General features: G+C 52.1%; 2 protein-coding genes across 3 annotated transcripts; both read right to left on the bottom strand.

The window, feature by feature from the left end:
• Positions 1-1,539: 1,539 nt before the first annotated feature.
• Positions 1,540-8,158, bottom strand: LOC132077814 (phospholipase A and acyltransferase 1-like). 2 transcript variants are annotated; one of them, XM_059479714.1, is made up of 5 exons: positions 8,047-8,158; positions 7,864-7,916; positions 2,697-2,907; positions 2,235-2,503; positions 1,540-1,850 (listed from the first exon to the last, which is right to left on the bottom strand). In XM_059479714.1, the coding sequence occupies exons 1-5, from the start codon at positions 8,138-8,140 to the stop codon at positions 1,728-1,730; spliced, it is 750 nt and encodes a 249-aa protein (XP_059335697.1). In that variant the 5' UTR covers positions 8,141-8,158; the 3' UTR covers positions 1,540-1,727. The 2 variants fall into 2 exon arrangements, with proteins under 2 accessions (XP_059335697.1, XP_059335698.1); XM_059479715.1 differs by lacking the exons at positions 7,864-7,916; positions 8,047-8,158 and adding an exon at positions 3,343-3,437.
• LOC132077815 (phospholipase A and acyltransferase 1-like) lies at positions 6,059-8,033 on the bottom strand. Its single transcript, XM_059479716.1, has 4 exons — positions 7,864-8,033; positions 7,213-7,423; positions 6,751-7,019; positions 6,059-6,369 (listed from the first exon to the last, which is right to left on the bottom strand). The coding sequence occupies exons 2-4, from the start codon at positions 7,328-7,330 to the stop codon at positions 6,247-6,249; spliced, it is 510 nt and encodes a 169-aa protein (XP_059335699.1). The 5' UTR covers positions 7,331-7,423; positions 7,864-8,033; the 3' UTR covers positions 6,059-6,246.
• Positions 8,159-10,574: the final 2,416 nt, after the last annotated feature.

Genomic DNA, 10,574 nt, shown 5'->3' with positions numbered 1-10,574 from the left:
CACACTCTCACCTTATGGTTTGGGCAGTGTTCCACCAAATCCTGTCAATGCACCCACCAGGCTCCAAGAAAAGGCAGCCCACAATGAACAACATCACCCTGAGTGCAAAGAGATGCTCAGTACAACTGCAAACTTCTGCAGTTTGGGTAATCTTGCAGCTTTCACAAACAGCAAGACAATTCCCCAGATAAAACAATACCAGTTCTCTTTATTGTAGGATGAAGTAGAGATGTGAGAGGTTTGTATGCTGCCCTCACACGGTGCTCACTTGTCAGGGTGTGCAGAGAGAATGCTCTGAGAGCAGAAAAGTTCAGATGTTCTGTATAACCACCTCAATAGCTTATCCATGACAGAAGTTTCAATTCCATTTCCAGGAATCCAGAAAGGAGTTTCCCTTTCAGTTTGATTGTAATGTGTTTTCCTGTGTTAAAATTAAGAACTTTGTTCAGATGTAATAACAAAGGGCAGTACAAAATACAACTGGGTACTTTGCCTTGGCTACTTCAAACACTGAAAAACTGCTGTTTAAAAGAGCAATGAATTGATTCCTTGTATTGCTTTGGTGCATGCAAAGCTTTTGGTTTACCTACTAAACCGACTTTTTCTCAAGCCACTCTTTTTTTACACTTTGGATTCCCTCCCTGATGGGGCTGCCAGGGCAGTGAGTGAGCAAGGGGCAGCTGGTGCTTTGCTGCTGGCTGGGGTTAAACCCAGACAACCTGTTCAGAGCAGACAAAACCAGCCAGGCTCTCACACACAGCTCTTCTGCTCTCACCTGTCCCTGCAGGCCAGGCAGTTGCCTGTAACAAAAGCAGCACAGACTCTGTGTCTCACAGGTGGGATGCAGCTCACCTGCTTCCAAACACTCCAGGCAGATGCTCCAGGTAAAGGACAATCAAGCACACTTAGCCTGAAGAGTTTTCTTCCAAGACCATGCACACATCAGCTTTGTGACAAGGAAATGGTGTGGCTCAGTACATTTGCAAACTCTTTCTAGGCAGGGAAAAACCATGCAAAACACCATCATGCCAAAACCAGAGCACTCCTGTAGAACTCTGAAGGGTACAGCTTATAAGACCTGACCTTGTCTCTGACCTCCCAGGAGTTTCTCAGTTTAAGCAGCACAAGTACAGACTCAAGACACTGCACATGCCCTGCCTGCTCCTTTGCAGACATTGCAGCCAGGGATTTCTCACCTACTTGGACCCTCAGCTGGAAAACCCCCAGCAGTACTTTTTTAACTTTTCTGGAAAGTTGAGGTTAAAATCACAGATATACAAAAAACGCCTACAGGAACCAAGTGATGAATAGGGATGAAAAGCCTGCACCAGTGCAAATGCGCCCAGACTACCACAAAAATGAAATAAAATGAAATTAACTAAAAGTAGAAATGGCAACCAGGCTAGTGCTGCCAGAGGTCACTTTAAATGGTGCCAATCCTGACTTTTTATTTCTTAAAGATATAGCAGGAAAAACCAAGGCTGAACAGTTGAACTTGGATGCAAAGTTAGATAAAAGAAGATTTTCGGGCAATCAAAGTTTGTATTTCTGACAATTTATTTTATTAAATATGAATTATTTATTGTCATATTAATGTTATTTAATGATTACAGCAAAGGTGGCAGAGTTGCTAGGAAGCCTTGATGGCAGGTGCAGCAAAAGCTGATCAGTGAATGCTATGGCCAGGAGATCCCCCTGCCTTGCTCTGAGCTCTTCCTGACAGCCCATCAGTAGTACTTTCTCTCTCTCTTGGACGAGTCCCCAAACAAGCTCTTCACAACAGCAGTGGCAAGGCCAGCAAGAAGGATACCTCCTACAGCTGCTGTAGTACCAATTACTACTTTTGTGACCTATAAAAGGGAAAGTAAAACACACGTTGGAAATACGAGGAGCACTTATGTTTACTCCCCACCCAGCATGATAATGGAGAAAAAGGCAGGGATATTCAGGGGAAAACAAATCACTGAAAGCCATGTGCCCCATTATCAGAAGGGGCAGCAGCCAGGTTTGTCCCCCCAGGAGGTGGCACTCAGGGAGAGGGCACTGCCAGGGTGCAGCCAGAGCACAGGGACCCTGCAGGGCCAGGGGCTCTGGGGAGGCAGCGCTGCTTTGGAGCCCACGCCTGGCACTGGGCTGTGCCCTGCAGGCTGCAGGCTGTGTCCCAGTGCCCGGCTCACAGCCAGCAGCCAGGAGCTGCTCTGGGAGGCGCCCAGGGCTCACCCTGTGACACTCACCTGGTCTGAGACTCCTTCTCCGTAGCGCAGCATGGTCACAAAGTGCTCACAGTTGCTGGTAAGCACATCATATGGCACCTCTCTGTCAATCCATTGCTCAGCACGCCGGATGATCTCCTTCACAGGGAAAGGAGTGCGGGTGCGGTCATACTTGTTGTTGACACGCCATTTATGATTTTCCACCACCACCTTCAGGAGCTGCTTCTTCACCTTGGCCTTTTTGGTGAATACTGATGTGGTGCTCACCAACAGAGATGGGGCTCCTTCATCTGGGGAAGTCAGGGAAGAGATAAGGCAGGCAGACCCTCTCTGGACTCTCCACAACCTCAGATGGGTTTCCTCTGCTCCTGGACAGGTCATCTACACACACAGAGTCTACCAGCAGCAGCACATGGAGGGAGACAGGGCTCCTGGGGCATCTCAACACGCACTCTGCATCTCGCCAGGCGGCACAAGCCTTACCTACAGGTGTGACGTTGATGACATATCCGTCCCCAACGTAGAGGGCCCAGTGCTGGTAACCTGGCCGGTCGATCTCGATCAGGTCCCCGGGCTGGGGGTCGCTCCTGCCTTCTGCCATGCCGGGCTGGCGCAGTGGGGCGGTGCAGGTGCAGCCGGGCTGGCTGAGCGCAGGGCAGAGCGCAGCGGGCAGGCGAGGGCTGTGCAGGGGCAGCTGGCGGGAGCGCAGGCACGGAGGGTGTCAGCGGCGGGCGCCGAGGGCAGCGGCTGCCGGAGCGGGGCCGGGCCGGAGCCGGCTCGGGGCCGCTGCCGCCCGCCGGCGCAGGGCGAGGCAGCGAAGGGCGCCGCTCGCAGGCAGCGCATCCGCCCGGGGCCGGGCCGGGCCGGGCGGGCGTCCGGCTGCTGCCGCCGTGCCCGGCTGCCCCCGCCCGCCCGCCCGCCGTGCCCGCGCTCCCCTCCCGGCCGCGCTCCGCTCGGGGCTCCGCCGGGGCCGGCCCGGGCCCGCTCCGCTGCCGGGACGCGGCTCCCCGGGGCTGCCCGCGCTGCCCGGCCGGGCCCGGGCCCTGCGGCACCTGCGGCCGCCCGGCAGAGCCTGCAGGGGCCGCGTCCTGCTGGGAACGCCCGCTCGCATCCCCCGAGCCCCGCTCACCTCAGCACCTGTCCCGCTGCTGCCGTGGCCGGGCTCAAAGTCCCCTCTAGCCGCTATAAAAAGGGAGCACAGGGCGCTTGGGTGTTCCCTGCCGGGCTCACTGCCGGCTTTACCCCGGATCCAGCCCCTCGGGGCACACCCGCCGCCTGCTCCAGGCTCTTCTCTCGAGGTTGCCAAAACCACCGCTGGATGAAAAATCTGGTCCTTCCACCACGGAAGTTGGGCCACCCCCTCTTTGCCAGATGCCCCTGCCCTCAAGGGGTGCTTCTGTTCCGTGGCAGGCAACAACCCTGACACTGTCGCAGTCGAGGCGGTCACGACACAAAGGAGAGACTACAAGTAGTCTCAGTTGGCAACACTTTATTAGTGAACATGGCTGATCTTTTATACATTTTTTAATTGTTTACTTTTCTTCTACCTTAACTATTAGCTACAATAAGTCAATACTGTGCTATTAGTGAAAAGTTATAGTGACTTCACCTAACTTTCTAAAAATGCTTTGTCTAGCTACAAAGTACTCTTACCTTTCTTCTCTCAATTTCTTTGGTTACAGCCTTAGAGAAAGCTCTTTATCAGCTTCTTCTTACTTCTCGGCTTCTTCTCGCTCTTTTAGCTAACAAGCCCACTGTTAGCCCCTTCCACATGACACTGCTCCCATACATGTGGCAGGGTATCATCTTGTAAAACAGCAACCTCTGTTTAAAGTCTGGCTGGTGTACCAGTTAACCAATACCAAACCCAGAGAGGACGTAAATGGCCAGTGCAAACAGCCTGGTGTAAATGCAAAAAACTTTATAGCACCAACTTGATGGATTAGATTTACATTACCCCACCTACAAACAGAATGAAGAAGACCAGGTGAGGCCCCTGAGCCAGGCTCAGGGGTGCACAATGCTGGGGATTCCCTGTCTTGTACTGAATCAGCCCAGGTTTTCATCCTCTGATTTGCACCACATTCAGATTGTTTAATGTCCTACAAATTCCATTCTTTTTAGGGACACACTGTGCTTGTGCTGGGTTTGCCCCACAGCACAGGGCTCTTCTCTCAGTGGCTGGGAAAAGAACAGCCTTTACTCTATTCCATGGCAACTTGAGCAGGTCTCAGGTCTTGCAAGCATTTCCTAGAAATGTTTAGAAGTGCAGAGTGTAGAAACTGATGGATTTTGCTGCTTCTCCTCACACTCTCACCTTATGGTTTGGGCAGTGTTCCACCAAATCCCGTCAATGCACCCACCAGGCTCCAAGAAAAGGCAGCCCACAGTGAACAACATCACCCTGAGTGCAAAGAGATGCTCAGTACAACTGCGAACTTCTGCAGTTTGGGTAATCTTGCAGCTTTCACAAACAGCAAGACAATTCACCAGATAAAATAATACCAGTTCTCTTTATTGTAGGATGAAGTAGAGATGTGAGAGGTTCGTATGCTGCCCTCACACCGTGCTCCCTTATCAGGGTGTGCAGAGAGAATGCTCTGAGAGCAGAAAAGTTCAGATGTTCTGTATAACCACCTCAATAGCTTATCCATGACAGAAGTTTCAATTCCATTTCCAGGAATCCAGAAAGGAGTTTCCCTTTCAGTTTGATTGTAATGTGTTTTCCTGTGTTAAAATTAAGAACTTTGTTCAGATGTAATAACAAAGGGCAGTACAAAATACAATTGGGTACTTTGCCTTGGCTACTTCAAACACTGAAAAACTGCTGTTTAAAAGAGCAATGAATTGATTCTTTGTATTGCTTTGGTGCATGCAAAGCTTTTGGTTTACCTACTAAACCGACTTTTTCTCAAGCCACTCTTTTTTTACACTTCAGATTCCCTCCCTGATGGGGCTGCCAGGGCAGTGAGCGAGCAAGGGGCAGCTGGTGCTTTGCTGCTGGCTGGGGTTAAACCCAGACAACCTGTTCAGAGCAGACAAAACCAGCCAGGCTCTCACACACAGCTCTTCTGCTCTCACCTGTCCCTGCAGGCCAGGCAGTTGCCTGTAACAAAAGCAGCACAGACTCTGTGTCTCACAGGTGGGATGCAGCTCACCTGCTTCCAAACACTCCAGGCAGATGCTCCAGGTAAAGGACAATCAAGCACACTTAGCCTGAAGAGTTTTCTTCCAAGACCATGCACACATCAGCTTTGTGACAAGGAAATGGTGTGACTCAGTACATTTGCAAACTCTTTCTAGGCAGGGAAAAACCATGCAAAACACCATCATGCCAAAACCAGAGCACTCCTGTAGAACTCTGAAGGGTACAGCTTATAAGACCTGACCTTCCCTCTGACCTCCCAGGAGTTTCTCAGTTTAAGCAGCACAAGTACAGACTCAAGACACTGCACATGCCCTGCCTGCTCCTTTGCAGACATTGCAGCCAGGGATTTCTCACCTACTTGGACTCTCAGCTGGAAAACCCCCAGCAGTACTTTTTTAACTTTTCTGGAAAGTTGAGGTTAAAATCACAGATATACAAAAAAAGCCTACAGGAACCAAGTGATGAATAGGGATGAAAAGCCTGCACCAGTGCAAATGCGCCCAGACTACCACAAAAATGAAATAAAATGAAATTAACTAAAAGTAGAAATGGCAACCAGGCTAGTGCTGCCAGAGGTCACTTTAAATGGTGCCAATCCTGACTTTTTATTTCTTAAAGATATAGCAGGAAAAACCAAGGCTGAACAGTTGAACTTGGATGCAAAGTTAGATAAAAGAAGATTTTCGGGCAATCAAAGTTTGTATTTCTGACAATTTGTTTTATTAAATATGAATTATTTATTGTCATATTAATGTTATTTAATGATTACAGCAAAGGTGGCAGAGTTGCTAGGAAGCCTTGATGGCAGGTGCAGCAAAAGCTGATCAGTGAATGCTATGGCCAGGAGATCCCCCTGCCTTGCTCTGAGCTCTTCCTGACAGCCCATCAGTAGTACTTTCTCTCTCTCTTGGACGAGTCCCCAAACAAGCTCTTCACAACAGCAGTGGCAAGGCCAGCAAGAAGGATACCTCCTACAGCTGCTGTAGTACCAATTACTACTTTTGTGACCTATAAAGGGGAAAGTAAAACACACGTTGGAAATACGAGGAGCACTTATGTCTACTCCCCACCCAGCATGATAATGGAGAAAAAGGCAGGGATATTCAGGGTAAATAAATCAGTGAGAGGCACGGGCCTCATTAGCAGAAGGGGCAGCAGCCAAGTTTGTCCCCCCAGGAGGTGGCACTCAGGGAGAGGGCACTGCCAGGGTGCAGCCAGAGCACAGGGACCCTGCAGGGCCAGGGGCTCTGGGGAGGCAGCGCTGCTTTGGAGCCCACGCCTGGCACTGGGCTGTGCCCTGCAGGCTGCAGGCTGTGTCCCAGTGCCCGGCTCACAGCCAGCAGCCAGGAGCTGCTCTGGGAGGCGCCCAGGGCTCACCCCGGCACTCACCTGGTCTGAGACTCCTTCTCCGTAGCGCAGCATGGTCACAAAGTGCTCACAGTTGCTGGTAAGCACATCATATGGCACCTCTCTGTCAATCCATTGTTCAGCACGCCGGATGATCTCCTTCACAGGGAAAGGAGTGCGGGTGCGGTCATACTTGTTGTTGACACGCCATTTATGATTTTCCACCACCACCTTCAGGAGCTGCTTCTTCACCTTGGCCTTTTTGGTGAATACTGATGTGGTGCTCACCAACAGAGATGGCGCTCCTTCATCTGGGGAAGTCAGTGAAGAGATAAGGCAGGCAGATCGTCTCTGGCCTCTCCACAACCTCAGATGGGTTTCCTCTGCTCCTGGACAGGTCATCTACACACACAGAGTCTACCAGCAGGAGCACATGGAGGGAGACAGGGCTCCTGGGGCATCTCAACACACACTCTGCACCTCGCCAGGCAGCACAAGCCTTACCTACAGGTGTGACGTTGATGACATATCCGTCCCCAACATAGAGGGCCCAGTGCTGGTAACCTGGCCGGTCGATTTCGATCAGGTCCCCGGGCTGGGGGTCGCTCCTGCCTTCTGCCATGCCGGGCTGGCGCAGTGAGGCGGTGCAGATGCAGCCGGGCTGGCTGAGCGCAGGGCAGAGCGCAGCGGGCAGGCGAGGGCTGTGCAGGGGCAGCTGGCGGGAGCGCAGGCACGGAGGGTGTCAGCGGCGGGCGCCGAGGGCAGCGGCTGCCGGAGCGGGGCCGGGCCGGGCCGGAGCCGGCTCGGGGCCGCTGCCGCCCGCCGGCGCAGGGCGAGGCAGCGAAGGGCGCCGCTCGCAGGCGGCGCATCCGCCCGGGGCCGGGCCGGGCCGGGCGGGCGTCCGGCTGCTGCCGCCGTGCCCGGCTGCCCCCGCCCGCCCGCCCGCCGTGCCCGCGCTCCCCTCCCGGCCGCGCTCCGCTCGGGGCTCCGCCGGGGCCGGCCCGGGCCCGCTCCGCTACCGGGACGCGGCTCCCCGGGGCTGCCCGCGCTGCCCGGCCGGGCCCGGGCCCTGCGGCACCTGCGGCCGCCCGGCAGAGCCTGCAGGGGCCGCATCCTGCTGGGAACGCCCTCTCGCATCCCCCGAGCCCCGCTCACCCCGGCGCCTTTCCCGCTGCTGCCGTGGCCGGGCTCCCGGACCGCCGCTCCCGCTATAAATAGGATGAAGATGGCGCTTGCTCCGATCCTGTCGGGCTCACGGGCGACGCTGACCGAGAGCTACCCCATCCGTCTCCTCTTCCATCTCGTCCCGTCCCACCGCCCCCGCCTTCTCCCGCCCACCGTTCCTCCCATCCGGGCTCCCACTCCCGAGATTGTTTCGAAAACCACTGGTTCCGTGGAAATTCCGATCCTGTCCCCGAGGAGGACGCGCCATTGCCACTTTCCCGGAGCCTTCCGCAGCTCCTCGAGCCCCTCCAGCCGCGGGGTGGCTCCGGTCCCGCTCGGCCGAGCGGTGAGTGAGCGAGCACCCCTCAGCCGGAAACCTTTCGAGAGAAAAATGGGGTGCTGCCGTTCTACCTCTTCACCGTGATGAGAAACAGAGGAGGTGGAGCTCTGAGTGAAATAGTTTTAGGGCAAAGGGATTTTTAGGATGTGTTTTTATAACGTGGCCTGTGCATTTCCTTTGGGACAGCAGAGGAATTTCATGATTGTGCCCTGCCAGGGTCCCGGTCCAAGAAATAAGCTGAGCCCGTACAGCCATCTCCTTTACTGCTGCTGGCACAGTGTGCTAAAACTAATGAGAAAAGTGCCCTCTGGGTAAGTTGAACTAAGCAGTATTTAAAGCCTTGCATTTCAGAAGTCAGGCAAGCAAGCTGGTTGATATAAAAGATGAGAGCAGTGGAAGATTTGCCATCTTTCTGTCTTCCAGTGACATTGTTAATTCAGAGGAGCATTGAACAACTGTTCTACTTTCTGTATCATCCCCTTCTTTAAATCTGAACTATTAGCAAAGATTTGCCATGGAAATTTAATCACCAAGGCAATTCTTGTGGTATGGAAAAAACCCCAAACATATACAGGGAAACCCAGATATCTGCTTTACCTGGGCACAGCAGGGTCCTGTTGCTTGGGGGAGCCTGGGCTGGGATCCTGCAGGGGAGGGACTGGCCTGTGCTCCCACCCACGGGTGGGCAATCACAGAATCATGCTGTGGCAGGCACGAGAGTGCAGTAGAAACTGCCACTGTACAGGCAGCAAAGATAGTGTTATAAACACAGTGAAATTCCAGCATAAAGTTGACAGTTCATTTGTGCACGAGTAGGCTTCTCTCACTGATTCATTTTCGTTGTGTAATGAGGTTGAAAGGCCCTTTCTATTCATACCCTTTCCAAAATAGATGTAGCCTGTGTGTATGGACAGCTGCTGTGCTCTTGAACGGACCAGAATAACCTAACTCACCACGGAGACTGCAAATCCTTCTCTGGCTAACAGTGCACATGAGTTTAGGGACACAAGGGAAAGGAAAAAGGGCAATTAAATAATAACAAGCATTACAGAAGAAAAAACAGCAAATCCTGTTAAGGAAACCCTCCTGTCCAACCATCCAGGACTCACTCTGGCAGTCTCACTTGCTGCACTTGAGCTGGGATTGAGGCCCTGTCAGAGTCCCTTTGAGGTGCTCCCCTTGACTCCCTGTACACTTCACACTCACACATCCAAAGTTTTCTCACTTGCACAGCCCCAGGTTTGCCATAGCAGAGTCTCAAACATCTGGATCCTTAAAATAAATTAATCATGGTGCAACAGCAAAACAAGAGCTTGAGCTTTATGTCTCAAAGCTTCACTCATAGCCCTGCTAATCTGTTCTGGGCTTGGACAAGGCTCAGGCAAAGCTTTAGTCCCTGAGCTTTATGAGTGGTCTGTCGTGGGGTGGGTCTCACACACAGCATGTAGGTAGGCATTGCTGCAAATGCCTTTGGTCTCCTGATGTAGGGCAGTCCTAGGTATGGTCTGGGGCTGAGTTGATGCAGAGCTCCTCTCACATTCATCAGTGTGGCAGCTTCTGAGTTTGCAAAGACCCCCACAGAGACGTTATGACACAATCTCATTCTTCAGAAAGTTTTTGTTAAATTATGCTCTTATTTAGTCCCCACAGATTGGGGACTGATGACAAGCCTGCTTCTTGCCCCTTCACTCTAAGAGGAGAATGGAGTTCATCCTTTTTATTACATCTGTCCTCAGGTGAGCTCAGTTTCTTGTTTCTCTCCCCAGCTGGACATGCCTTGCTAGAAGTGGGATAAAGAACTGTGTCCATGTTGGTCAACTAATCCCCTCCCCATGGAAGGATTTGGGTAAGATCTCATGAAGACCTGCCTGGGATGCTATAAATAGTTCATAGAATGGTTTGGGTTGGAAGGAACCTAAAGATCATCTCATTCCAATCCCCTGCCATGGGCAGGGACACCTTTCATCAGACCAGATTGCTTCAAGCTCTGTCCAACCTGGCCCTGAACGCTTTCAGGGATAGAACATCCACAACTTCTCTGGATAACCCATTCCAGTGCCTCACTGCCCTCATAGTAAGGAATTTCTTTCTAAGATCTAACTTAAACCTGCTTTCAGCTATCTAACCTTTACCTACTCTCTTTCAGTTTGAATTCTGACCACATCAGCCTATGGTTTGTACATCTCTCCGAGGTGTGGATGTGTGTTGTGCAGCACATTTGTGTCATCAAAATCTGTCTGGAATTTATGCTTTTCAAACTTCCTTTGAAGACAACAGAGTCTCTTCTGTCAGTTAGAACATATTTCATTTTGGGCCTACAATGTAAGATCTGAGAGCTATTTTAAATGAACAATTACAAAGG

The sequence above is a fragment of the Ammospiza nelsoni genome, chromosome 10 (assembly GCF_027579445.1).
Source record: "Ammospiza nelsoni isolate bAmmNel1 chromosome 10, bAmmNel1.pri, whole genome shotgun sequence".
NCBI lineage: Eukaryota > Metazoa > Chordata > Aves > Passeriformes > Passerellidae > Ammospiza > Ammospiza nelsoni.
The sequence above is the reverse complement of the archived record's forward strand: the minus strand, read 5'-3'. Positions and strand labels throughout refer to the sequence as shown.